This window comes from Callithrix jacchus, chromosome X (genome assembly GCF_049354715.1).
Source record: "Callithrix jacchus isolate 240 chromosome X, calJac240_pri, whole genome shotgun sequence".
NCBI classification, from domain to species: Eukaryota; Metazoa; Chordata; class Mammalia; order Primates; family Cebidae; genus Callithrix; species Callithrix jacchus.
In genome coordinates this window covers 72,833,665-72,858,893 of record NC_133524.1, presented here as the reverse complement: position 1 = coordinate 72,858,893, position 25,229 = coordinate 72,833,665, and the positions used below count along the sequence as shown (strand labels likewise).

The following is a 25,229-nucleotide window of genomic DNA, read 5'->3' as shown; positions in this document are numbered from 1 at the left end:
ATGTGTTATAGAAGGTTTTGATAGGAGAGAATGTTTCTAAAGATACACGGAAACAGGGCCTTTTCCATTATTCCATCAAGAAAAATAAGATAGACAAAACTCATGAAATGGGAAAGTGGTTGAAATGCCCTAGTTTGTATTATAATGCTTTGAATTATATTTGTCTCATAATAGTTCTGTTGGGAAACTGAATTTTAAAATTACTGCCTTAAAAGGCCTTACCAGTTATAAGAGCATGTGTATGTGTATGTATAAAATAAAGCATTAAGAACTAACTATACTTTCAGCATTTCATATTTTTGTCATGTATTTAAGCAGTTTAGGAAGATAATCTTTGTGATTTTACAGTACGAACAATTTTATTTCTGTTACTCTTTATGCAATAAACTGCCTAAAAGACTAGAATAGTAGGTTTCTGTGTCCTAGAAGGATAACCATAATATAAAACTAACCTGCGTTATACATTATATAACGCAGGTTAGTTTTATAATACATGTTGACAGTTTTCCCACATTCCTTGCTTTGCAAATCTGCTTGAAATTGTGTAACTTCCCTCCCCAACCCCTGCCGAATATATGTGAATTATTAAAAGCAGAAGCAAGCCATAAGAAAGGATATAAAAAAGTATCAGTGATTCCACCCACTCACACTACTGTTATTGACACTTTTGGTGGTCTTGCTTTTCAGATCCATTTGTATACACATGTAAACTCCTGAATACATGACATTTTTTCCACAAAAATATTTTTCACTCTGCTTTTTTTATTTAACACGTTCCTCTGTCACTACATGTATTTCTGAATGGTTGCATTTTGTTGTATGTGTTCACTCTAATTTATTTACACTGTTCTCCAGCATTTATTGTTTAGGCTGTTTCCAATTTTGTTTTTATTAAAACAGAATTGGTATAAATAAGCTTATAGCTAAAGTTTCATTCCTTTATTGAACAAATATTCATTAGGTACCTACTGTATGTCAGTCACCGTATTTGGTTTTGGGTTACAACAGTGAGCACTACTGTTAGAGTGATTACTCACGTGGAATGTAAATTCTAGCAGGAGAGTAGATATTAATCAAATAATTGTACTGCTGTTTTTGTAGTTTATAACTAAAATGGATACTGTGAAAGAAAAGAATACTGTACTGTGAGAGAATACAGTGAAGGACACTGATGGTCTAGGGAAGGCATTATTGAGGAAATGCTGCTTGAGCTGTTTGTCAACTAGTTGAAAGAGGTTGAAGGGGCCACAGGAGAAGGTTTTAGAGAGAGAGAGATTATTCCAGACAGAGTGGACATTACTGTTGTAAAGACCCTGTGGCAGAAGGGATTATGGCATGTTTAAGAAACTAAAAGAAAGGCAGTGCAGCCTAAGCACTGAAAGCAGTGGTATAAAACATGACTGGAGAGGTATTCAGAAGCCATACCAAGCAGAGCTTTATAAGCTAAGATTTTAGTTTTTATTCCAAAAATGATAGATACTGCTTAAGGGTTTTAAGCTGGAAGGGAAATGTGATTGCAGGGTGAACTTAGTAGATAAGGAACAAAGTAGATGCAGGGAGATCAGTTAGGAGATTGTTGCAGTGGTTTATGCAATAATTGATGATAGCTTATGGTTAGAAATGGAAAGGAATACATTCAAGAGATTTTTTAGGAGATAAAATTGATTCAACTTACAGCATATTTTTAAGGGGTTTTTTTTTGGCATAAATTCCCAGAAGTAGAATTCTTGACACAAAGGGCAAAATTATTTTAAAAGCTTGTAATAGATAGCAGATTGCTCTCCAGAAAGATTGCTTCAGTGTCTTCTCCATTAACAGTATATTAGAGTGCTCATTTCCATATGCCCTCAGCAGTAATAAGCAGTATCTATTTTTTTTTTACTTTTTTTCTTTTTATTTTCAGTGTTTTTGGGGTATGTTTTATTCTTTTTAATACCTTTTCCAGAATCGAGTTAATATTTTAATTTTTAAATGGAGTTTTGCCAACCCTAATAATATGGTAGTTTTAGAATATGTATGTATTGCTCTCCTTAGTTTGGTATTAGAAAGTATGGTTTTGATTCTTAATATTCTGCCTCTAAAGCTGAAAGTAAAGCAAAATGATTTAATGGGAATGTTGCCTCAGGAGCATGGGACAAAGAAAAAATCTGAGATGGATTTAGATCAGATTAAGTATTATTGGAAAATTGCATTTGTGTAGAAATTTTCAGTAACCCAACCTTGTTTGATATAGTCAATACCAAGGCTTTACTTTCCTAAAAAGGAGTATTGCAATTCTGGTGTACCATGAGTTTAGACTTGGGACTCCAAAATATTTTAAATAAAAACCTGACAAATAGTCAAAATATGTATAAAGTTTTGACTACAAAAATGGAAATATGGAAATATCTTTTGAATTTTCTGTAGTGTTTTGTAGCTTAATAAATAAATGTATAATATATGTCCCTTCATCATCACTAAATTACTTTTTTGACAATATGAGAGTGGCTAAAATGGAAAGACATTTAAAAGAAATTAGTAATTTCTTTAAAGTAATTGAAATACTTAATTTTTATCCAAAATATTTTGAATTGGAAAGATATTAGCCTTAGGTTCAGAATAAAAGTTATATTTGTAATGTTTTCATGTATTTCTCAAATACATAAATTCTACATTATTGAATTATGGTTATATTTGAAATGACATGTTATTCACTGCTTTGTTTTCTCTCTTTCAATAGCTAAAAGATGTTGATACTCGGAAAATCATTAAAGCAATGCTTTCTTATGTGTGGCCCAAAGACAGACCAGATCTTCGAGCTAGAGTTGCCATTTCCCTGGGATTTTTGGGTGGTGCAAAGGTAAGAAACTATGCATTGTTTGGTTGCTTTAACTAAGAAATACTACATTTTCTAGTCATGAACCCTGGACCTGATATAAATCATTTTTGGGGTAGCATGACCAACTTTTAGAACCCTCATTTAGTTTACATAATTATTTTATACCGTCATTAGAAATGATATGGTAATGTCCTGCTTATCTCTCAATCAGACTTCTGATAGAGTTAATAGAATCCGCTCCTGAAGCTGTTGTAAGATATAGGAACATTGATTGTAACAAAGCATGAGGACCTTTATAAAAGAAGCTTTTCAGAGCCTCTTTGGCTCTTAATATCTGTTTTTGGTAAGCTTGGTTCCCAGATCCCAGTAAATTGAAAAGAGGATGAAGGTATTTTAGGAACATTGATAGCCATAAGTAGTAAGTAACAGTTTAATATCAAGAGTAAAGCTAAAAAACAAAACCAAAAAAAAAAAAAAACCAGCCACAAAATCTAACTGTTTTGGTATGTTCATTATAGGAGCCCCCTGCATTTCAGCAGCCTTTTCAGTTGTACTGTAAAGCAAAGTTATAATAATGACCTTGAGTTTTCAAGAAAATAAAACCTTGTTTCCAATTTACTCAGTTATTTTTTTTTGAGAAAGAGTCTCACTCTGTTGCCCAGGCTGGAGTACAGTGGCACACTCTTGGCTCACTGCAATCTCTGCATCCCAGGTTCAAGCGATTCTCCTGCTTCAGCCTCCAGAGTAGCTGGGATTACAGGCAGGAATGTACCACCATGCCCAGCTAATTTTTGTATTTTTAGTGGAGACAGAATTTCACCATGTTGGCCAGGTTGGTCTCAAACTCCTGACCTCAAGCGATCCACCTGCCTTGGCCTCCCAATGTGCTGGGATTACAGGCGTGAACCACTGCATCCCACCCTTAATTTACTCAGATTTTAAAAGTCAGGGAAGTATACATTTATAGGTATGCTACATTGTCAATATGAAGTCTCTGGAATCAACTGCTTGGGCTTTGCCACTTACTAACCTTGTAAGCTTAAGCAAGTTGTTTAGGCTCTGTGCCTTAGTTTCCCCATTTGTAAAATAGGATTGTTATAAGGATTAAATAAGTTAACATATAAAAGACTTATAACAGTGCCTGGCAGGTAGTAAAATACAGGTATTAAAAATACATTTCCAAAAATACGGTTACAAATGTTTTTTAATAATGAGTATAAAGAAATTTTGGCTTTAATTTGGCTACTTCTCTTATATATAAGGATTAATATTTTATTTTAGAAAACAGTTCTTACCACTTATTTTTCTTCCCTATATCATGTATGATCTCCTTTATTTGTTCATTCTTTTTCCCACCCTAAAACTATTGAGAACTTATACAAACTGCCGTTCTTGGCATTGCAGAGTATTCAAATATGAGCAAAGCAAATTTCTTTCCTCAAACCATATGGGATAAGGCAAGCTTTATTTTATTGCCATAATAAAAGGTAAATCATAAATGATTTTAAAAAGTATCATTCAGGTGTTGTGGGGTTTCAGAGGAAAGTTAGGAACCACTATCATGGGGATTTAGGAAAGATTTCACAGAGGAGATGACATCTGAGATAAACCTTGACTCTGTCTACCCTAGTACACAGTATTTCTTGTGTTTTCCTCCATTTTACAATTTCTACTACCACTTCAGTACAAATTGCTATTACTTCTTACCTAGACTATTACATGAGCCTTACAACTGATCAGTAAACATTTGCGGAATGAATATGTGAAATAAATGGTATCCCTACTTTAGGTCTATTGATTGATGAGTAGGATTATTACAGGTGTAGGAATAACATGAAAAATGGCCTAGTTGTGAGAGCCATAGTATGTGTAAAGAAGTGAATAGTCCATCTTGGCTTCAGTGAGGGGAAGATGTTTCAGAGAATTTGGAAATAAGCTTGGAAAGACAGAGCTCCTAAATGTGAAATATTGTGACTGTGAAACAGAAAAATATAATTATGTGGGAAGTAGGAACCTGTCTTTTGAATAGATAAGTAATAAGGTTAGAGCTGTGTTTTAGGAAATTAATCTGGCCATGTGTAAAAGATGAATTCAAGTGATGATAGACCTAAAATAGGGATGCCATTTATTTCACACATTCATTCAGCAAATGTTTACTGACCAGTATAAGGCTCGTGTAATAGTCTAGATAAGAAGTAATAGCAATTTGTACTGAATTGGTAGTAGAAATTGTAATATGGAGGAAAAAACAAGAGATACTGTGCAGTAGGCGAGATAGAGTCAACAATACTTAGCAATAGATCAACTCTTACAAGTTAAAAAAAAAAAAGATAGATTCCAGGATGAAAGAATAAGAATGCCTTTAACACCTGGGTGTGGTGACTCACTCCTGTAATCCCAGCACTTTGGGAGGCCGAGGTGGGTGGATCACTTGAGGTCAGGAGTTCAAGACCAGCCTGGCCAATGTATTGAAACCCCATCTCTACTAAAAGTACAAAAAATTGGCTGGCTGTGGTGGTAGGCACCTGTAGTCCCAGCTACTCGGGAGGCTGAGGCAGAAGAATCACTTGAACCCGGGAGGCGGAGGTTGCAGTGAGCAGAGATTGCACCACTGCATTCCAGCCTGGGTTACAGAGCAGGCGCTGTCTCAAAAAAAAAAAAAAACCAAAAAAAAAAAAGAATGCCTTTAACAGAAGTGGGTATAAGTCAGAAGATTTTGTTTGGGGAAAATGAAGATCTTGGTTTTGGACATGTTACGTTTTAGGTACTAGCAGAGCATCCAGTTAGAGATATTTAGCTGGTAATACAAAATGTGAAACAATCTCAGGAAGGAGTCCAAGTCTAAAGAGGTGACAGCTGAAACAAGGCAAATTGGTGAGTTCACCAAGGAAAAGAACACAAATAGAAGGAAATAGAAAACAACTAGGGACAGTACCTTTGATTAATGTGTTCCTCTAGGAAAATAAATAGAGGAAACTGGGAAGGAGTGACTGAATAGTTAAGAGTAAAGCCAAAATAATTCACAATCAGACTCCATTTTCATGTCTCCTTTCTCATCTGTAATCTCTGTTGAGTACTGTCTCAGTGGATCTTACCCATTCATGGGGAGAGTACTTACTTAGGATGCTGAGTAACAGATCAAGAACCCATTTTTTGTTATATTTGTTTAGGCTGAACAGAGAGAGCAATATTACAAATGTAATTTTAGTAGGTATTGTTGAAAAAATTTAACCCTTATGTTCATTTTTAGCATAGTACTGGTTGCTGAATTGTCTTTTACATACAAATTACGTAAGAATAAAGATGATTCTGAGCTCATATGCTCCTTTATTAGTTGAATTCAAGTACTTTGCTGACAAATTAAAGGCAGATTGTTTTCTAGACTTTCTTTTTAGTTGAAGAGAACAGATTAGAACATGACTAATTAAGCTAGTCAGAGTTGGGAGCCTTAAGTAATGACATTTGTATTATAATTCATTTTTAGAGTGAGTTCCAGTCCTTCAAAATACAGATTTATGTTGCTTAGTGACAGGTCAATATCAGGGTGTGAAATCTAGATCTAAACTAACTTTCTTAATGACTATAATGTTTTTAGAAGGTTAATATTTGGTTCTTTAATCAACAAATACTGAGTGCCCATAAGATGGAAAGTACTGTACTAAACTCATATAAACTGATTGCAAATAAACAGAAGTGAATATAGAAAACTACTCAAAAAGTATGTTTGATTTCTATTGAATCAGGAGAAGGAAGAAATTGCCAGATGTTATGATGAGTGTCTGCTAGTACTTTCAAAGCATATATAACACAATTTTCTTTTTACAAAACAGAAACTAGATCATAGAATAACTTCAGGCATGCAGAACATAGTAGTACCATTTGGCCATTCCAAAAAGCATTTGTACAGCTTTGTGGACTGTCCTGTTTCGGGGGGCATCACACTACCGGATTTCAAACTATACTACAAGGCTACAGTAATCAAAACAGCATGGTACTGGTACCAAAACAGAGATATAGACCAATGGAACAAAACAGAGGCACCGGAGGCAACACAACATACATACAACTATACAATCTTTGATAAACCTGACAAAAACAAGCAATGGGGAAAGGATTCCATGTTTAACAAATGGTGTTGGGAAAACTGGCTAGCCATGTGCAGAAAGCAGAAACTGGACCCCTTCCTGACACCTTACACTAAAATTAACTCCAGATGGATTAAAGACTTAAACATAAGACCTGGCACCATAAAAACCCTAGAAGGAAATCTAGGCAAAACTATCCAGGACATAGGAGTAGGCAAGGACTTCATGAACAAAACACCAAAAGCATTGGCAACAAAAGCCAAAATAGACAAATGGGACCTAATGAAACTCCACAGCTTCTGCACGGCAAAAGAAACAGTCACTAGAGTGGATCGGCAACCAACAGAATGGGAAAAAATTTTTGCAGTCTACCCATCTGACAAAGGGCTGATATCCAGAATTTACAAAGAACTCAAACAGATTTACAGGAAAAAAACAAGCCCATTCAAAAGTGGGCAAGGGATATGAACAGACACTTTACGAAAGAAGACATATATGAGGCCAACAATCATATGAAAAAATGCTCATCGTCACTGGTCATCAGAGAGATACAAATCAAAACCACATTGAGATACCATCTCACGCCAGTTAGAATGGCGATCATTAAAAAATCTGGAGACAACAGATGCTGGAGAGGATGTGGAGAAAAAGGAACACTTTTACACTGTTGGTGGGAGTGTAAATTAGTTCAACCATTGTGGAAGACAGTGTGGCGATTCCTCAAGGCCTTAGAAATAGAAATTCCATTTGAGCCAGCAATCCCATTACTGAGTATATATCCAAAAGACTATAAATCGTTCTACTATAAGGACACATGTACACGAATGTTCATTGCAGCACTGTTTACAATAGCAAAGACCTGGAATCAACCCAAATGCCCATTGATAATAGACTGGATTGGAAAAATGTGGCACATATACACCATGGAATATTATGCAGCAATCAGAAATGATGAGTTTGTGTCGTTTGTAGGGACATGGATGAATCTGGAGAACATCATCCTCAGCAAACTGACACAAGAACAAAAAATGAAACACCGCATATTCTCACTCATAGGTGGGTGATGATAAATGAGAACACATGGACACAGAAAGGGGAGTACTAAACACTGGGGTCTATTGGGGGGAAAAGGGGAGGGCCAGTGGGAGGGGGAGGTGGGGAGGGATAGCCTGGGGAGAAATGCCAAATGTGGGTGAAGGGGAGAAGAAAAGCAAAGCACACTGCCATGTGTGTACCTACGCAACTGTCTTGCATGCTATGCTCATGTACCCCAAAACCTAAAATCCAATAAAAAATTAAAAAAAAAAAAAAAAAAAAAAAAGCACTTGCTCTTGCAAATATTTAAAAGGTGATCATTGTTTATTCTTGAGTAGTATTGCAGGTGTGTTTTATAATTGGTATGCAAAGATGGATTGTTAACCCCTTTAATCCTTGGCTTCCTGTTTTTCATCAAACGTGAATATATGCTTTGACATAAAAACACCTTGGACCAATCTAGACCTCTTTATACTTTGATCTTTCCTACTTCCTCCACATATTCTGGGATTTTAGTGCAGTGTTCAAGAATCTTCTCAGCTCTAAATGCTACCCTGCCATCTGCATGGCTGTAGTGGTATCATAACTAGGCATGAAGCATAGTTGAGAAAGAAGAAAGAAAGGATTGTCAAGTAAGAAGACGAATATAGGAGGATGATTTCATTCCTGATGTATGGGAGCATAGCATACCTTCTGCTTGCTTATTTACTTTTTAATCCTCTTTTGATTCTGAGGGTCTTAAGGCTATCATTGTCTCCAGCAAAAATTTTAAAGATAAACTGTATTATGTAGAGATGCTTTGGAGCCCAGAGTATACTAAGAGAGTTGCAGCAATTCCTTCTAGCAGAGTTGTAGCAATTCTATTTTAATGTGTTTGGGTTCTATATAAGATATATTTTAGGAGTTCCGCTACCAAGAGAAACAAAACCAAAATGCCATTTGTGTTCATTCCTTGAATTCCTACAAATCGTATGCGATGTATTTTCTTACCATCTATACATATATCATAGGAGTATCATATCGTTATTAATCTAGGGACTTTGAGGCCTTCCAAGGGTTTTTTTTTTCTTTAAATTCGACCTTTCTATTAGTATTTTACAAACAACCAGGATTTAAGGAAAATATAAAACACATTTATTGAAATCACTTGATTTTATAAAATATATGTTAACTTTCATATTACCAAAAAAATTTCTTCATCTTCTCTAACCACTGCCATCTTGGAAACCACTTAGTCGATAGAAAAACTGGCGGCAAAGGAAATTAAAGTATCAAGTGCAAAAATAATCTACCTTTACAATTATAATACTTTCAAGGGAGAGTATGGTATACAAAAATACTCTTTTTCTTCAGAAATGTATCCATTATATGAAGTATAAAGGGTAATATATATATTGAGCAAATATTTATTGAGTGACTAACAAATAATGATTATATATATGCCATAATAGAAGCATCCAAAAGGAGAGACAAATGAAGCTCTAGGAGAGTGCCAACAATTAAGCATTTAGGGAGGGATTCATGAAGGATTTAGCATTTTTGAAGACCTATTGTGATATTTGTAACTTCAAAACATTTATGTACTTCTTGATTGTTTTTTGAAATTTTTCTGAAAAATATTTTTTAAATGAGGCAATGCTACCTGATTTAAGTTGAGAAGTATGAATTTTACCATGGGTTTTTTTTTAATTAAAAGACTATATCTTAGAGAAATTTTTTAAGTTTACAGAAAGTTGAACAGTAAGTATAAAGAGTTCTCATATATACCCCTTTTATTCCCACACAATGCAATTTCTTCTGTTATTAACATCTTGCATTAATGTGGTACATTTGCTAAAACTGATGAAGCAATTATTTTTAAAAGATACATTATTATTAACCAAGTCTGTAATTTATATTAGGATTCACTCTTTGTGTTGTACAGTTATATGGTTTTTGGGAAATGTATGTCATATATTCAGCATTATGGTATCATACAGAATAGGTTCCCTGCCCCTCAAATCCCATGTGATCCACCTACTCATCTGTCCTTCCTTCCTCCAAAATTCCTAACAATCAGTGATCTTTTTAGTAACTGTTTAGTTTTGCCTTTTCCAGAATGTCATATACTTGGAACCATATGGCATATAGCTTTTTCAGACTGGCTTCCTTTACTTAGTAATATGTATTTCAAGCTCTTCATTTTGTGTGTATATGTGACCTGATAGTTCTTTTCTTTGTATCACTGAATAATATTTCATTGTATGGATGTACTACAGTGTGTTTATCCACTCACCTGTTGAAAGACATCTTGGTTTCCTTTAGATTTTGGCCATCATTAATAAAGCCACACTAAACATTTGTGTGCAGTTATTTGTGTGGCCATAATTTTTCAACTCATTTGGGTAAATACTAAAAGAACACAATTACTGAATTGTCTTCTAAGACTATGTTTTATTTTGTAAGAAACTACCATATTACCTTTTATAATTGCTGTACCATTCTACATTGCTCTACATCCTCACTAGCATTTGGTGTTATCAATATTTTAGATTTTAGCCATTCTCATAGGTGTGTAGTAGCGTCTCACTTTTGTTCTACTTTGCAAATGTCTAATGACATATGATGTTGAGCATCTTTTCATAAGCTTATTTGTTGTTTGTATATCTTCTCTGGTGAAGTGTCTGATCAGTTCTTTTGCCCATTTTAAAATTTGATTGTTTATTTTCTTATTGCTGAGATTTAAGTATTTTGTTTTGTTTTGTTTTTTTATGTTTTGGATACAAGTCCTTTATCACAAAAGTCTTTGCAAATACTTTATCCCAGTCTGTGGCTTTTCATCTTATTCTCTTCACAGTGTCTTTTGCAAAGCAGAAGTTTTTAGTAGTAATGAAGTCCCATTTACCAATCTTTCATGGATCATGTTTTTGGTGGTAAGCGATTGCCAAACCCAAGGTTACCTGGGTTTTATCTTAAACTATCTTCTAGACAATTCGTAGTTTCATTTTCTATATTTAGGTCTATGATCTATTTAGAGTTAATTTTTATGAAATAGGTAATGTCTGTGTCTGGATTCCTTTTTATTTCCTTTGGCATGCCCATTTGCTCCAGCGTCATTTATTGAAAAGGCTATCTTTTCCCCATCGGGTTGCCTTTGCTCCTTTGTCAAAGATGAGTTGACTCTATTTATATTAGTCTATTTTTGTGCTGTCTCTTCTATTTCCATCGATCTATTTGTCTATTTTTTAACCAATACCACACTGTTGAGATTACTGTAGCTTTATATAGTAAGTCTTATAGTCAGGTAGTGTCAGATCTCCAATATTGTTTTCTTCTTCAGTATTGTGTTGGCTATTTTGAGTTTTTTGCCTTTGTATATAAACTTTAGGATTAGTTTGTCCGTATCCACAAAATTACTTATTGGGATTTTGATTGGTGTCACATTGAATATATAGATCAAGCTGGAGAAAACTGTCATTTCAACAGTATTGAGTCTTCCTATCCATGAACATGGAGTATCTATCCATTTATTTAGCTTATTTGATTTCTTTCATATGAGTTTTGTAGTTTTCCTCTTATGCCTTTTGTTCATATTTGTTAGATTTGTACTGAAGTATTTCATTTTTTGGTGTTAATTTAAATGGTGGTGTATTTTTTTATTTCAAATTGCATATTCATTGGTGGTATGCAGGAAAATAGTTGACTTTTGTATATGACCTTGTATTCTGCAACTTAGCTGTAATTACTTATTAGTTATAGTAGGGTTTTTTGTTGATTTTTTTTCAGATTTTCTCTATAGACAATTATATTACTTATAAACAAAGACAGTTTGATTTCTTCCTTTCTAAAATGAATACCTTTATTTCCTTTTCATATCTTATTGCATTAGCTGTGACTTCTAGTACAGTGTTGAATATAATGTAAAAGAGGACATCCTTCCCTTGTTCACAGTTTTAGGTGGGAAAACATCTAGTTTCCCACCATTAAGTATATTGTTCACTTTAGGGTTTTTTGTAGGTGTGTATAATCCAGTTGAAGTTTTTTTCTATTCCTAGTTTGCTGGGAGTTTTTGTAATGAGTATGTGTTAGATTTTGTTAAACAGTTTTTCTTCACCTACTGCTATCATTTGATTTCTTTCTTCTTTAGCTTGTTGATGTAATGGATTACATTAACTGATTTTCAAATATTGACCCAGCTTACCCAGAATCAGTTCCACTTGGTCATGTTGTACAATAATTTTTATATATTTTTGGGTATGATTTGGCAATATTTCATTGAGAATTTTGATTCAGGAGAGAAAGTGGTCTGTCGTTTTCCTGTAATGTCTTTGGTTTTCATATTAGAGTTGTACTGGTGTTTCATGGAATGAGTTAGGAAGTATTCCCTCTACCTCTGTTTTCCAGAAGAAATTATAGAGAATTCACATCATTTCTTCTTTATGTAGTTAGTAGAATTCACCAGTGAAACCATTTGGACCCATGCTTTGTGTTTGGGAAGGTTATTGATTATTGATTCAATTTCTTTAATAGATATGGACCTATTCAATTTATCTTTTATAGGAAGAGATTTTTTAAGGAATTTGTCCATTTCATCTAAGTTACCAAATTTGTGGGACAAGAGTTGCTCATAATATCCCTCTGTTATCCTTTTAATGTTCATAGAAACAGTACTGAAGACCTGTCTCTCATTTCTGATGTTAGTAATTTCTCTTCTTTCTTTTTTGCTTGATTACTAGAGACTTAGCAATTTTATTGCTCTTTACCAAGAGCCAGCTCTCTTTTATACCTCTGGTAGAATTCTGCTGTGAACCTGTCTGGTCCTGGCCTTTTTTTGGTTGGTAGGATATTACTTGCTGCCTCAACTTCAGACCTTATTATTGGTCTATTCATGGATTCAGTTTCTTCCTGGTTTAGTCTTGGGAGAGTGTAAGTGTCCAGGAATTTATCCATTTCTTCTAGATTTACTGGTTTATTTGCATAGAGGTATTTGTAGTAATCTCTGATGGTAATTTTTATTTCTCTGGGATCAGTGGTGATATCCCCTTTATCACTTTTTATTGCATCTATTTGAATCTTCTCTCTTTTCTGTTTTATGAGTCTGGCTAACAGTATATGTATTTTGTTGATCTTTTCAAAAAACCAGCTCCTGGATTTATAGATTTTTTGAAGGGTTTTTTTGTTTCTTTATCTCCTTCGGTTCTGCTTGATCTTAGTTATTTCTTGCCTTCCACTAGTTTTTAAATTTGTTTGATCTTGCTCCTCTAGTTCTTTTAATTGTGATGGTAGGGTGTTGATTTTATATCTTTCCTGACTTCTCGTTTGGGCATTTAGTGCTATAAATTTCCCTCTAGACACTGCTTTAAATGTGTCCCAGAGATTCTGGTACATTGTATTTTCATTATCATTGGTTTCAAAGACCATCTTTGTTTCTGCTTTCATTTCATTATTTATCTAGTAGTCATTCAGGAGCAGGTTGTTTAGTTGCCATGTAGTTGTGTGGTTTTGAGTGAGTTTCTTAATCCTGAGTTCTAATTTGATTGCAGTATGGTCTGAGAGGCTGTTTGTTATGATTTCCATTCTTTTGCATTTGCTCAGGAGTGTTTTACTTCCAATTATGTGGTCAATTTTAGAATAAGTGCGATGTGGTGCTGAGAAGAATGCATATTCTGTGGTTTTGGGGTGGAGAGTTCTGTAGATATCTATTAGATCCACTTGATTCAGATCTGAGTTCAAGTCCTGGATATTGTTGTTAATTTTGTCTCATTGATCTGTCTCATATTGACAGTTGAGTGTTAAAGTCTCCCACTATTATTGTGTGGGAGTCTAAGTCTCTTTGTAGGTCATTAAGAACTTGATTTATGTATCTCAGTGCTCCTGTATTGAGTGCATATATATTTAGGATAGTTAGCTCTTCTTGCTGCATGAATCCCTTTACCATTATGTAATACCCTTCTTTGTCTCTTCTGATCTTCATTGGTTTAAAGTCTGTTTTATCAGAGACTAGGATTGCAACTCTTGCTTTTTTTTTTTTTGCTCTCCATTTGCTTGGCAAATGTTCCTTCATCCCTTTATTTTGAGCCTGTGTGTGTCTTTGCATGTGAAATGGGTGTCCTGAATACAGCACACTGATGGGTCTTGACTTTTTATCCATTTTACCAGTGTTTGTCTTTTGATTGGGGCGTTTAGCCCATTTACATTTAAGGTTAATATTGTTATGTGTGAATTTGATCCTGCCATTTTGATGCTAGCTGGTTGTTTTGCCCGTTAGGTTATACAGTTTCTTCATAGTGTCAGTGGTGTCTCTACAGTTAGGTATGTTTTTGCAGTGGCTGATACTGGTTGTTCCTTTCCATGTTTAGTGCTTCCTTCAGGAGCTCCTAGGGCAGGCCTGTTGGTGACAAAATCTTTCAGCAGTTGCTTGTCCATAAAGGATTTTATTTCTCCTTCACTTATGAAGGTTAGTTTGGCTGGATATGAAATTCTAGGTTGAAAATTCTTTTCTTTTAGGATGTTGAATATTGGTCCCCACTCTCTTCTGGCTTGTAGTGTTTCTGCTGAGAGATCTGCTGTGAGTCTGATGGGCTTCCCTTTGTGGGTAATCTGACCTTTTTCTCTGGCTGCCCTTAGCATTTTTTCCATTTTTTGACCCTGGTGAATCTGATAATTATGTGGCTTGGGGTTGCCTCTCGAGGAATACCTTTGTGGTATTCTTTGTCTTTCCTGTATTTGCATGTTGGCCTGCCTTGCTAGGTTGGGGAATATCCTGAAGAGTGTTTTCCAACTTGGTTTGGTTGTCCCCATCACTTTCAGGTACGCCAATCAAACGTAGATTTGGTCTTTTCACATAATCCCATATTTCTTGGAGGCTTTGTTCATTTATTTTCACTCATTTTTCTCTAATCTTGCCTTCTTACTTTATTTCATTGAGTTGATCTTCAGTCTCTGATATCCTTTCTTCCGCTCGATTGATTTGGCTATTGAAACTTATGTATGCTTCACGTAGTTCTCATGCTGTATTTTTCGTGCAGCTCTGTCAGGTTGTTTATGTTCTTCTCCACCCTGGTTATTCTTGTTAGCATTTCGTCTAACCTTTTTTTAAGGCTCTTAGTTCCCTTGCATTGGATTAGAACATGCTCTTTTAGCTTGGAGAACTTTGTTATTTCCCATTTTCTGAAGCCTCCTTTTGTTAATTTGTCACACTCATGCTCCATCCAGTTTTGCTTCCTTGCTGGTGAGGTATTGTAATCCCTTAGAGGAGAAGAGGCATTCTGACTTTTGGCAATTTCAGCCTGTTTGCACTGTTTCCTTCTCATCTTCATTGATTTATCTACCTTTGGTCTTTGAGCTTGGCGACTTTTGGATGAGGTTTCTGAGTGGACATCCTTTCTGTTGATGTTGAAGTTCTTTCTTTCTGTTTGTTAGTTTTCCTTCTATTAACAATCAGACTGCTAGTCTGCTGGAGTTTGCTGGAGGTTCACTCCAGACCCTGCTTGCCTGGGAATCACCTGCAGGGGCTTCAGAACAGCAAAGATTGCTGCCTGTTCCTTCCTCTGGTAGCTTTGTCCCAAAAGGGTACCTGCCAGATATGAGCCAGAGCTCTACTATATGACATATCTCCCAGTTAGAAGACGTGGGGGTCAGGGAGCCACTTGAGGAGGCAGCCTGTCCCTTAATGGAGCTCAAGCACTGTGGTGGATTCCTTGCTCCCTTCAGGGCTGCTGGGCAGGGATGTTTAAGTCTGCTGAAGCGAAACCCACAGCCCCTTTTCCCAGGTGCTCTGTCCCAGAAAGGTGGGGACTTTGTTAGTTCCTGATGGGCTGCTGTCTTTTTTTCTGAGATGCCCTGCCCAGCAAGAAAGAAATCTACTTGACAGTCTACCTGCAGAGGCCTTGCTGAACTGCCATGCTAGGCTCTGCCCAGTTGCTGTGTAAACTTCCTAGTGGATTTGTTTACACAGGCAATGTTGAAACCACCTACTGGAGCCTCAGCAATGGTGGGCACCCCTTCTCCCACCAACCTGTAACATCCCAGGTCGAGCTCAGACTGCTGTGCTGGCTGTGAGAATTTCCAGCCAGTGGATCTTAGCTTGCCAGTCTTGGGGTGGGACCTGCTGAGCCAGCTCACTTGGCCCCCTTGCTTCAGCCCTGTTTTTCTGGGGAAATGAGCTGTTCTGTCTCGCTGGCATTCCAGGTGCCACTCGACTAAAATGGCCACCCATTTTTGTGATGGAAACCCAGAGCGCTGGCATTGTAGGCACTCCTACAACATTGTAAGGAATCTCCTGATCTATGGGTTGAGTAGACTGTGGGAAAAGTGCAGTACCTGAGCCAGAGTACCCGAGTGTCCAGAAAAGTCCCTAATGGCTTCCCTTGGCTGGGAGAGAGAGTTCTCAGGCCCCTTGCACCTCCCGGATGAGGCTATGCCCCATCCTGCTTTGGCTTGCCCATCTTGGGCTGTTCCCACTGTCTAATCAGTCCCAGTGAGATCAACCTGGTACCTCAGTTGGAAATGCAGAGATCACTACTCTTCTGGTGTGCTCTCACTGGGAACTGTAGATCTTAGCTGTTACTATTTGGCTATCTTTGTGGTTTCTTCTTTATCATTATGTAATGTCTTCTTTTATTTCTGTTAATTTTCCTTGATCTGAAGTGTGCTTTATCTGAAATTAAATAGTTATTCCAGCTTAGCTTTGAATAGTGTTAAGATGGTATATATTTTCTTCATCCATTAACACGTAATTCACTTTGTCTCTATATTTAAAGTGGGGTCTGCAGTTGGATTATCTTTCAAAAATCCATTCTGACAGTCTGGTTTTCTTAATGCCATCGGATCCAGCCATGATGACAATCTGTGTTTTAATTGTTATAGACTATTCTCATTTAAAATGATTAACTAATATTGTTGGATTAATATTGACCATATGTGTAGCTGTTTTCTGTTCATTGCCTTCTTTGTTTTTTGTTTTTTGGTTTTTTTACTTCAATCTTTTTCTTCCTTCTCTGACTTTAATTAAACATTTTATATGATTTTGTTATTTGCTAATTATTTAACATTCCATACGTTTTAATTTTTAAGTGGTTGCCATAGAGTTTGCAATATACATTTATAGGCAGTCTAATTCCACTTTAATATAACATTATACTGCTTCATGGGGGTGGTGCACATAACTGTATTCCCAATTCATTCCTCCTATCACTTACAGGCTGCTGTGATTCGTTTAGCCTATTTATAAGCTCTAATTACCCAGTACATTGTTGCTGTTATTTTGAATAAATTTATCTGTTAGCTTGATTAAGAGCAAAAATAAGTGACTTTATTTTACTTTTATTCCTTCTCTAACATTGCTTCCTTTGTAAATGAAAATCTGAGGTTTTGATCAATATCATGTTCATTCTCTCTGGAGAACTTTTTTTTTTAATAGTTATTGCAAGTCCATGTACTAGCAACAAATTTCCTCAATATTGCTTTTGTAGAGGGGGTATATTTTTCCCTCACTTGTAAAAGACAATTTTACTAGGTGCAGAACTCTAGGTTTGTGGATTTTTTCCCCAGAAGCTTAAATATTTCACTTCATTCAGTTCTTACTTGGGTTCACTGTTAATGTTTTTTTAATTTTTATTTTTTTCGAGATGGAGTCTCACACTGCCTGAGTGCAGTGGCCTGATCTGAGCTCACTGCAACCTCCGCCTCTGGAGTTCAAGAGATTCTTCTGCCTCAGCCTCCCAAGTAGCTGGGATTACAGGCACATGTCAGCATGCCTGGCTAATTTTTGTATTTTTAGTGGAGATAGAGCTTCACTATGTTGGCCAGGCTGGTCTTGAACTCCTAACCTCATGATCCGCCCGCCTCAGCCTCCCAAAGTGCTGGTATTACAGGTGTGAGTCACCGTGCCCAGCCACCATTCACTGTTATTTTTATTCTTGTTTCTTTATAGGTGATTCCCCTGGCTTCTTTTAAGATAATTTTTGTCTTTGATTTTTTTTTTGTAGTTTGAATATGATATGCCAAGGTGTACCTTTTGGTAAATTTTTCCTTTTTTTTTTTTTTTTTTTTTCTACTTGGTGTTCTCTGAGCTTTCTTGGATCTATGGTTTGGTGTTGTCATTAATTTTAGAAAATTCTTAGCCTTTATTATATCAAATATTTTTTCCATTCCTTTTCTCTTTTCCTTATGGTATTCCCATTATTGTCTACATACATTACACCTTTTGTAATTGTCCATATTTCTTGCATATTCTTTTCCATTTTAAATTCTTGTTCTTTTCACTTTTGAAGTTTTCACTGCCATATATCTTCAAGCTCACTGATTCTTTTCTATTTTGTGTCCTGTCTACTGATGAGCCCATCAAAGACATTCTTCATTTCTGTTAGAGTATTTTTGATTTCCTTTATAGCCTTTTGATTCTTTCTTAGAGATTCCCCTCTCTTTGCTCATATTAACCGTCTTTTCTTGCATGCTCTCTGCTTTTTCCATTAGAGCCTTTAGCATTTTAAATTCCTGATCTGATCATTCTAACATCTCTGTCTTATCTGAGTCAGGTTCCAATGTTTACTTTGTCTATTCAGACTCTTCTTTGCCTTTTAGCATGCTTTGTAATTTTTTTTGAGAGCTAGGCACGATGCAGTAGGTAAAATGTACTGAGGTAAATATGCCTTTAATGTGAGATTTTATATTTATCTGGCTAGAGTTGGCTGTCTTTAATGTTAGTTGTAGCTGTAGGTGTCAAAGGCTAGAATTTCCTTTAGAACCTGCTAAACATAGGCCAGACAAATGAGATTTTATGTTTATCTAGCTAGGAATTGGTTGTCTTTAATATTAGTTTTAGCTGTAGTTGTCAGAGGCTAGAATTTCCTCTAGAACCTGCTAAACGGGGCCAGATAGACTTTAGGGGATAAGGCCATATGAACAAAAAATTTCAATGAATCAGGTTCACATATTTTGTAAGTTCTACTAGTTACATTGAGGTTGTTCATTAAATATCACTGTGATCTACTTTTCCCCTCTAAATGTTATATCTCCTAGAGGATTTAGGTAAGAGGATTTAGTTCTTATCTAAATTAGATTAAATTAGATTAGTGGAGATGAGACTGAAAGTCAACTGCTCTTCCATATTCTTTAATTTGCTTTCAGTTCTGTGTGCTTCAGCTGTGAAATAAGATAAAACAAGTTTGTTCTATGAATATTCTAACCTCTAGCTTTTAGATGTCTGTTATTTAAAATGACAATGACATATAGTCCCTTTCTGTGTTGTAGCTTTTTCATGTTTATACTTTCCAACTATTAGGTAAAAACAACAGATTTCTTAGAAATATCACATTATGTAACAGTCTTGCATATGGAGTCTTTTGCATGTGTTATTCACATAGATTAGTCATAACTCTTGCTTTACTTTCTCAGAATCCATATTCAACTATGTTGCAATGATTGGATTAAATAGGCCGTTTTCTGTTGAAGTTACTCTTTGATGCCCAAAGCAAACTTCATATACAAGCCAGAAGTATTTTGTTTATATGATGGAAATCTTTAATGACATTTGCTTTATTACATCGGCCTAATTTTCATGAATTAATAATGTATATAGTATAAAATAATTTCTATTTGATCTACTTACATAACTGTTTTGTTATGTTTGTCTGAATATTTTTTCTTTAATGAGAATAGAAACTTCAGTTCTGTGAAGATTCTACCACTACTCTGATAATCTTAACAACTTGTCTGAATACCCTTGATTCAGGCAAACCCCAAAATTGTGGCTCAGCCTGGAAGGGTTCTTGGCTTAGTGCAGGAAAGAATTCAAGAGTCAGCTGAGAGAGCAAAGTGAAAGCAAGTTTCTTAGAGCAACAGAGTACAGGAAAATGGTTGCTTCACAGAGTAGTAGCAGCAAGCAGCCCTCGTGGATTTCTGGCTAGCTATATGGCTATTCGTTGATTACTTGTGAAATAAGAGATGGGTTATTGATGAATTTTCTGGAAAAGGGATGGGAAATTCCTCCCCCTTTTAAGCCATATAAAGCAACTTCCTGGAGTTGTCATGGCATTTGTAAATTGTCATGGTGCTGATAGGAGTTGGTTTTATGATAATGCATTGTAATTAGTGTATAATGAGCAATGAGAGCGAACTGAAGTTGTTTTTGTCGCCATCTTGGTTCTAGCTGGTTTGGTTTGGTTTCTTTGCTGCATTCTCTTTTGCTCAGATCTTGTTTGTTCAGTGGGGTCTCGTGACCAGTGCTTGGAAAGTAACTCCTGCAGATCTTCTACCTTACCTTGTCTAGTTTTCTTTTATCGTTGTTTTGTCTTGCTAGTCAAATCTCTCTTTAGTGTTCTTGGTCTTTATTTTTTTTCTCATCTGATTCTTTTGTGAATAGAGAAGCAATTAAACAAAGGAACAAAATTCTTTTTTACTTGTTTAAATATAGTGGGCACTTTTGGGCAGCACTGCTCCTAGAGCCCTTTTAACAGAGGGCACTCTGAAAGAGGTAAATTTATTGAGGAGTTTAGATATTAAAAAGTCTGAAAGAATTGGGTTTCTCAGATGACTGGTTGTGATCATAATGGGATAAGTGATAATTAAGTCTGGAACTTGAGGTCCTCAGCAAACCGACTATATTGGTGATTAATTGTGGCACCATGTAGATACAGCATACTTTTGGTAGTCCTTTATGGCAATTTTACTTTTTACTTAACTCTCTTTTTCAGTTAGTGTCCCAAATTGTACAGTTTTGTGCTAAATATTAAATGAATACCATTTTGTAATGATATACCAGTCTCCGAAAATTCAAAAGCTTAGCAGATTATTTATATGATTTAAATTTTTGATCTAAGAAAGAAAAAAGTTATATAAGAATAAGTTTCCCAGCATTTTGGGAGTCCGAGGCAGGCAGATCACTTGAGGCCAGGAATACAAGACCAGCCTGGCCAACACAGTGAAACCCCATCTCTACTAAAAATACAAAAATTAGCTCGATGTGGTGGTGGGTGCCTGTAGTCCCAGCTACTCAGGAGGCTGAGGCACAAGAATCACTTGAACCCAGAGGCGGTAGTTGCAGTGAGCTGAGATCATGCTACTGCACTCCAGCTTAGATGACAGAGTGAGACTCCATTTCAAAAAAAAACTTTAAAAGTTCCTTTATTTCTCATGTACTTAGTGTACACATTGCAGTCACATTAAATATACCTTTTGCCACAAGATTGTAATGTTGTAAATATAACCAGTTTCTTAATTTTTAAAAAGTAACACGATGTGAAACTTCATATTGGGCTGATTTTTTTTGAAATACAGTGTGATTCAGCCTTATTTTTAGACGTTTCCTGCCCCCAAGGAGCCAGGTCTGTGGTGTGATACTGCCTTTATTTCTTTTAATTTTAATGTACATACAGTGAAATGCACTCTTTTTAGTATACAATTCCATAATTTTTAGCATGTGTATATTCATGTAATTACTGCCACAGTCAGGTTACAGGCAAGTGTTATCACCCGAAAGACACCCCTTGTGTTTCCTCTTTATAGTCATATCCTCTCCAGACCCCAAACTGCTGGGAAACATTGATTTGTCTGCTATCCCTATAGTTTTGTCATTTCAAGTATGCCATATAAATGGAATCATATAGTATATAACCTTTTGAACTGATTTCTTACACTCTGCATGATGTCTTTGTCATTCATCCATGTTATTGGATATATCATTTTGTTTCTTTTCATTGCCAAGTAGTATTCTATGGTGTGGACATAACTGAATTTGTCCATTCACCCATTTGACAACATTGGGTTTTTTCCACTTTTTGGTAATTATGACTAGAGCTGCTTTAAATATTCAGGCACAGATTTTTGTGTGAACCCAAGTTTCCATTTCTCTTGAATGAATACCTAAGAGTGGAATGCTAGGTCATGCTAAACACATTTTTAACTTAGTAAAAACTGCCAAGCTGTTTTCCAGAATAGTTCTATTTGTATTCCTACCAGCAGTGTATATGAAAGAGTTCCTGTTGCTTTGTTTCTTTGTCAATTCTTGGTATTGTGAGGTAAATAGTGGTATCTTGTGGATTTAATTTACATTTCTCTTAAGGCCTGTGATATTAAGCAGTTTTGTGTGCATTTAGTTTCCATTTGTATGTCTTCCTTTTGTGAAGTGTCTGTTTAAGCATTTTGTCTATTATTTAATTGGGCTATTTGTTTTTCCTCTCAACTTTAGCGAATTCTTCATATATTCTGATATGAAACCTTTATCAGATATATGATTTGCAGATATATTCTCTCAGTCTGTAGCTTGTTTTTTAATCCCCTTAACAGTATTTTATATAGAAGAAATGTTAATTTTGATGAATTTCAGTTTATTATTTTTTTCCTTTATGGATTATGCTTTTGTTGTCATGTCTAAGAACTGTTTGCCTAACCCAAGGTCATTAAGATTTTCTCTTTTGTTTTCTTCTAAATGTTTTACATATTTTTCTCTTTTACATTTAGATCTTTGCCCCATTTAAAAAAAAAAAAATCTGAACAGAACTGAAGTGCTACATTTTGAATGAATTCTTGTATGAGGTTTAGGTAGAAATTAAATTTTTTGTCCAATTGTTTCAACACCAAGACTATCCTTTCCCCATTCAATTTGCTTTGTTTCCTGTTGCTGCTATAAGAGATTATCACAAACATGGTAGCTGAAAATGGCACAAATTTATATTCTTACATTTCTGGAGGTCAGAAATCACTGGATGGCAATAAAGGTATTTGGCATGGCTGTGCTCCTTCCAGAAGCTCTTGAGGAAAATCTATTTCCTTGCCTTTTCCTGCCTCTAGAGTTTATCCACATTCCTTAGCTCAGGGCCTCTTATTCTGTCTTAAGTGTCAACAGCATGTTCAGTCTCTTTCTGACTCTGACCCTTCTGCTTTCCTTTATCTTATATTCTCTCTTCACTTTGACTCTCCTGCCTCTCTCTTATAAGGACACCTGTAATTAAATTTGGCCCACCTACATAATCAAGGATACTCTCCCCAGCTCATGTTCTTTAGCTTAATCACATCTGCAAAGTTCATTTTGCTATATAAGATATCACCTTTATAGGTTCTAGAAATTGGTACATGGATGTCTTTGGGGAATCATTATTCTTTCTATCGTAGTGATTATATATGGAGTCATTTTCTCGAATACATTGTTTCATTGATCTTCGTGTTTCTGCATTCACCAGAAGCACACTATCTTTATATTTTTAGTTTATATATATTTGTAGTTTTATAATAAGTTTTAAAGCCAAGTAGGGTGATTCTTCCCACTTTCTTCCCTTCTTTACAAAATTGTTTTTTACTATTCTAGTTTTTTTGCCTCGCATATAAATTTTAGAATAAACTTTTCTTTTTTCTTTTTTTTTTAGTGCACTTCACTTTATTGAGCTTTACAAATGAAAGGTTTGTGGTAACCCTGCTTTGAGCAAGTTTGTTTGTGTCATTTTTCCAACAACATGTGCACAATTCATGTTTCTGTGTCACACTTTGGTCGTTCTTAAAATATTTCAAGCTTTTTCATTATGGTTTTATCTGTTACGGTGATGTGTATTTAGCGATTTTTGGGTTTTTTTGTTTTTATTTTTTAAATATTTTTATTGCATTGTAGGTTTTGGGGTACATGTGAAGAACATGCAAGATAGTCGCATAGGTATAAACATGGCAGTGTGTTTTGCTGCCTTCCTCCCCTTCACCCACATTTGGCATTTCTCCCCAGGCTATCCCTCCCCAGCTCCCCGCCCCACTATCCCTCCCCTATTCCCCCCAATAGACCCCAGTGTTTAGTACTCCCTTCCCTGTGTCCATGTGCTCTCATTTTTCATCACCCACCTATGAGTGACAATATGTGGTATTTCATTTTCTCTTCTTGTGTCAGTTTGCTGAGAATGATGTTCTACAGATTCATCCATGTCCCTACAAACGACACGAACTCATTTTTGATTGCTGCATAATATTCCATGATGTATATGTGCCACATTTTCCCAGTCCAGTCTATCATCGATGGGCATTTGGGTTGGTTCCAGGTCTTTGCTATTATAAACAGTGCTGCAATGAACATTCGTGTGCATGTGTCCTTATAGTAGAACGATTTATAGTCCTTTGGATATATACCCAGTAATGGGATTGCTGGGTCAAATGGAATTTCTATTTCTAAGGCCTTGAGGAATCGCCGCACTGTCTTCCACAATGGTTGAACTAAATTCCACTCCCACCAACAGTGTAAAAGTGTTCCTATTTCTCCACATCCTCTCCAGCATCTGTTGTCTCCAGATTTTTTAATGATCGCCATTTTAACTGGCGTGAGATGGTATTCCAACGTGGTTTTGATTTGCATCTCTCTAATGACCAGTGATGATGAGCATTTTTTCATATGATTGTTGGCCTCATGTATGTCTTCTTTTGTAAAGTGTCTGTTCATATCCTTTGCCCATTTTTGAATGGGCTTGTTTGTTTTTGTCCTGTAAATCAGTTTCAGTTCTTTGTAAATTCTGGATATCAGCGCTTTGTCAGATGGGTAAACTGCAAATATTTTTTTCCCATTCTGTTGGTTGCCGATTCACTCTAGTGCCTGTTTCTTTTGCCGTGCAGAAGCTGTGGAGTTTGATTAGGTCCCATTTGTCTATTTTGGCTTTTGTTGCCAATGCTTTTGGTGTTTTGGTCATGAAGTCCCTGCCTACTCCTATGTCCTGAATGGTTTTGCCTAGATTTTCTTCTAGGGTTTTTATGGTGCCAGGTCTTAGGTTTAAGTCTTTAATCTATCTAGAGTTAATTTTAGTGTAAAATGTCAGGAAGGGGTCCAGTTTCTGCTTTCTGCACATGGCTAGCCAGTTTTCCCAACACCATTTATTAAACAGGGAATCCTTTCCCCATTGCTTGTTTTTGTCAGTTTTATCAAAAATTGTATGGCTGTAGATATGTTGTGTTGCCTCCGATGCCTCTGTTCTGTTCCATTGGTCTATATCTCTGTTTTGGTACCAGTACCATGCTGTTTTGATTACTGTAGCCTTGTAGTACAGTTTGAAGTCCGGTAGTGTGATGCCTCCTGCTCTGTTCTTTTTGCTTAGAATTGACTTGGCTATGCGGGCTCTCTTTTGGTTCCATATGAAGTTCATGGTGGTTTTTTCCAGTTCTGTGAAGAAAGTCAGTGTTAGCTTGACGGGGATAGCGTTGATTCTGTAAATTACTTTGGGCAGTATAGCCATTTTCACAATATTGATTCTTCCTAACCATGAACATGGAATATTTCTCCATCTGTTTGTGTCCTCTCTTATTTCGTTGAGCAGTGGTTTGTAGTCCCTTACGTTCCTTGTGAGTTGTAT

At 35.9% G+C, this 25,229-nt stretch overlaps 1 protein-coding gene across 5 annotated transcripts in view; it reads left to right on the top strand.

Moving 5' to 3' along the window:
• The window catches only part of ABCB7 (ATP binding cassette subfamily B member 7), a 135,806-nt gene that overhangs the window by 74,722 nt on the left and 35,855 nt on the right, over positions 1–25,229 (top strand). For all 5 annotated transcript variants that reach the window (XM_078363065.1, XM_008989513.5, XM_002763017.6 and 2 more), the window contains one exon: positions 2,720–2,839. In XM_078363065.1, coding sequence (XP_078219191.1) covers positions 2,720–2,839 — 120 coding nt within the window. The remainder of the gene's footprint in view (positions 1–2,719; positions 2,840–25,229) is intronic.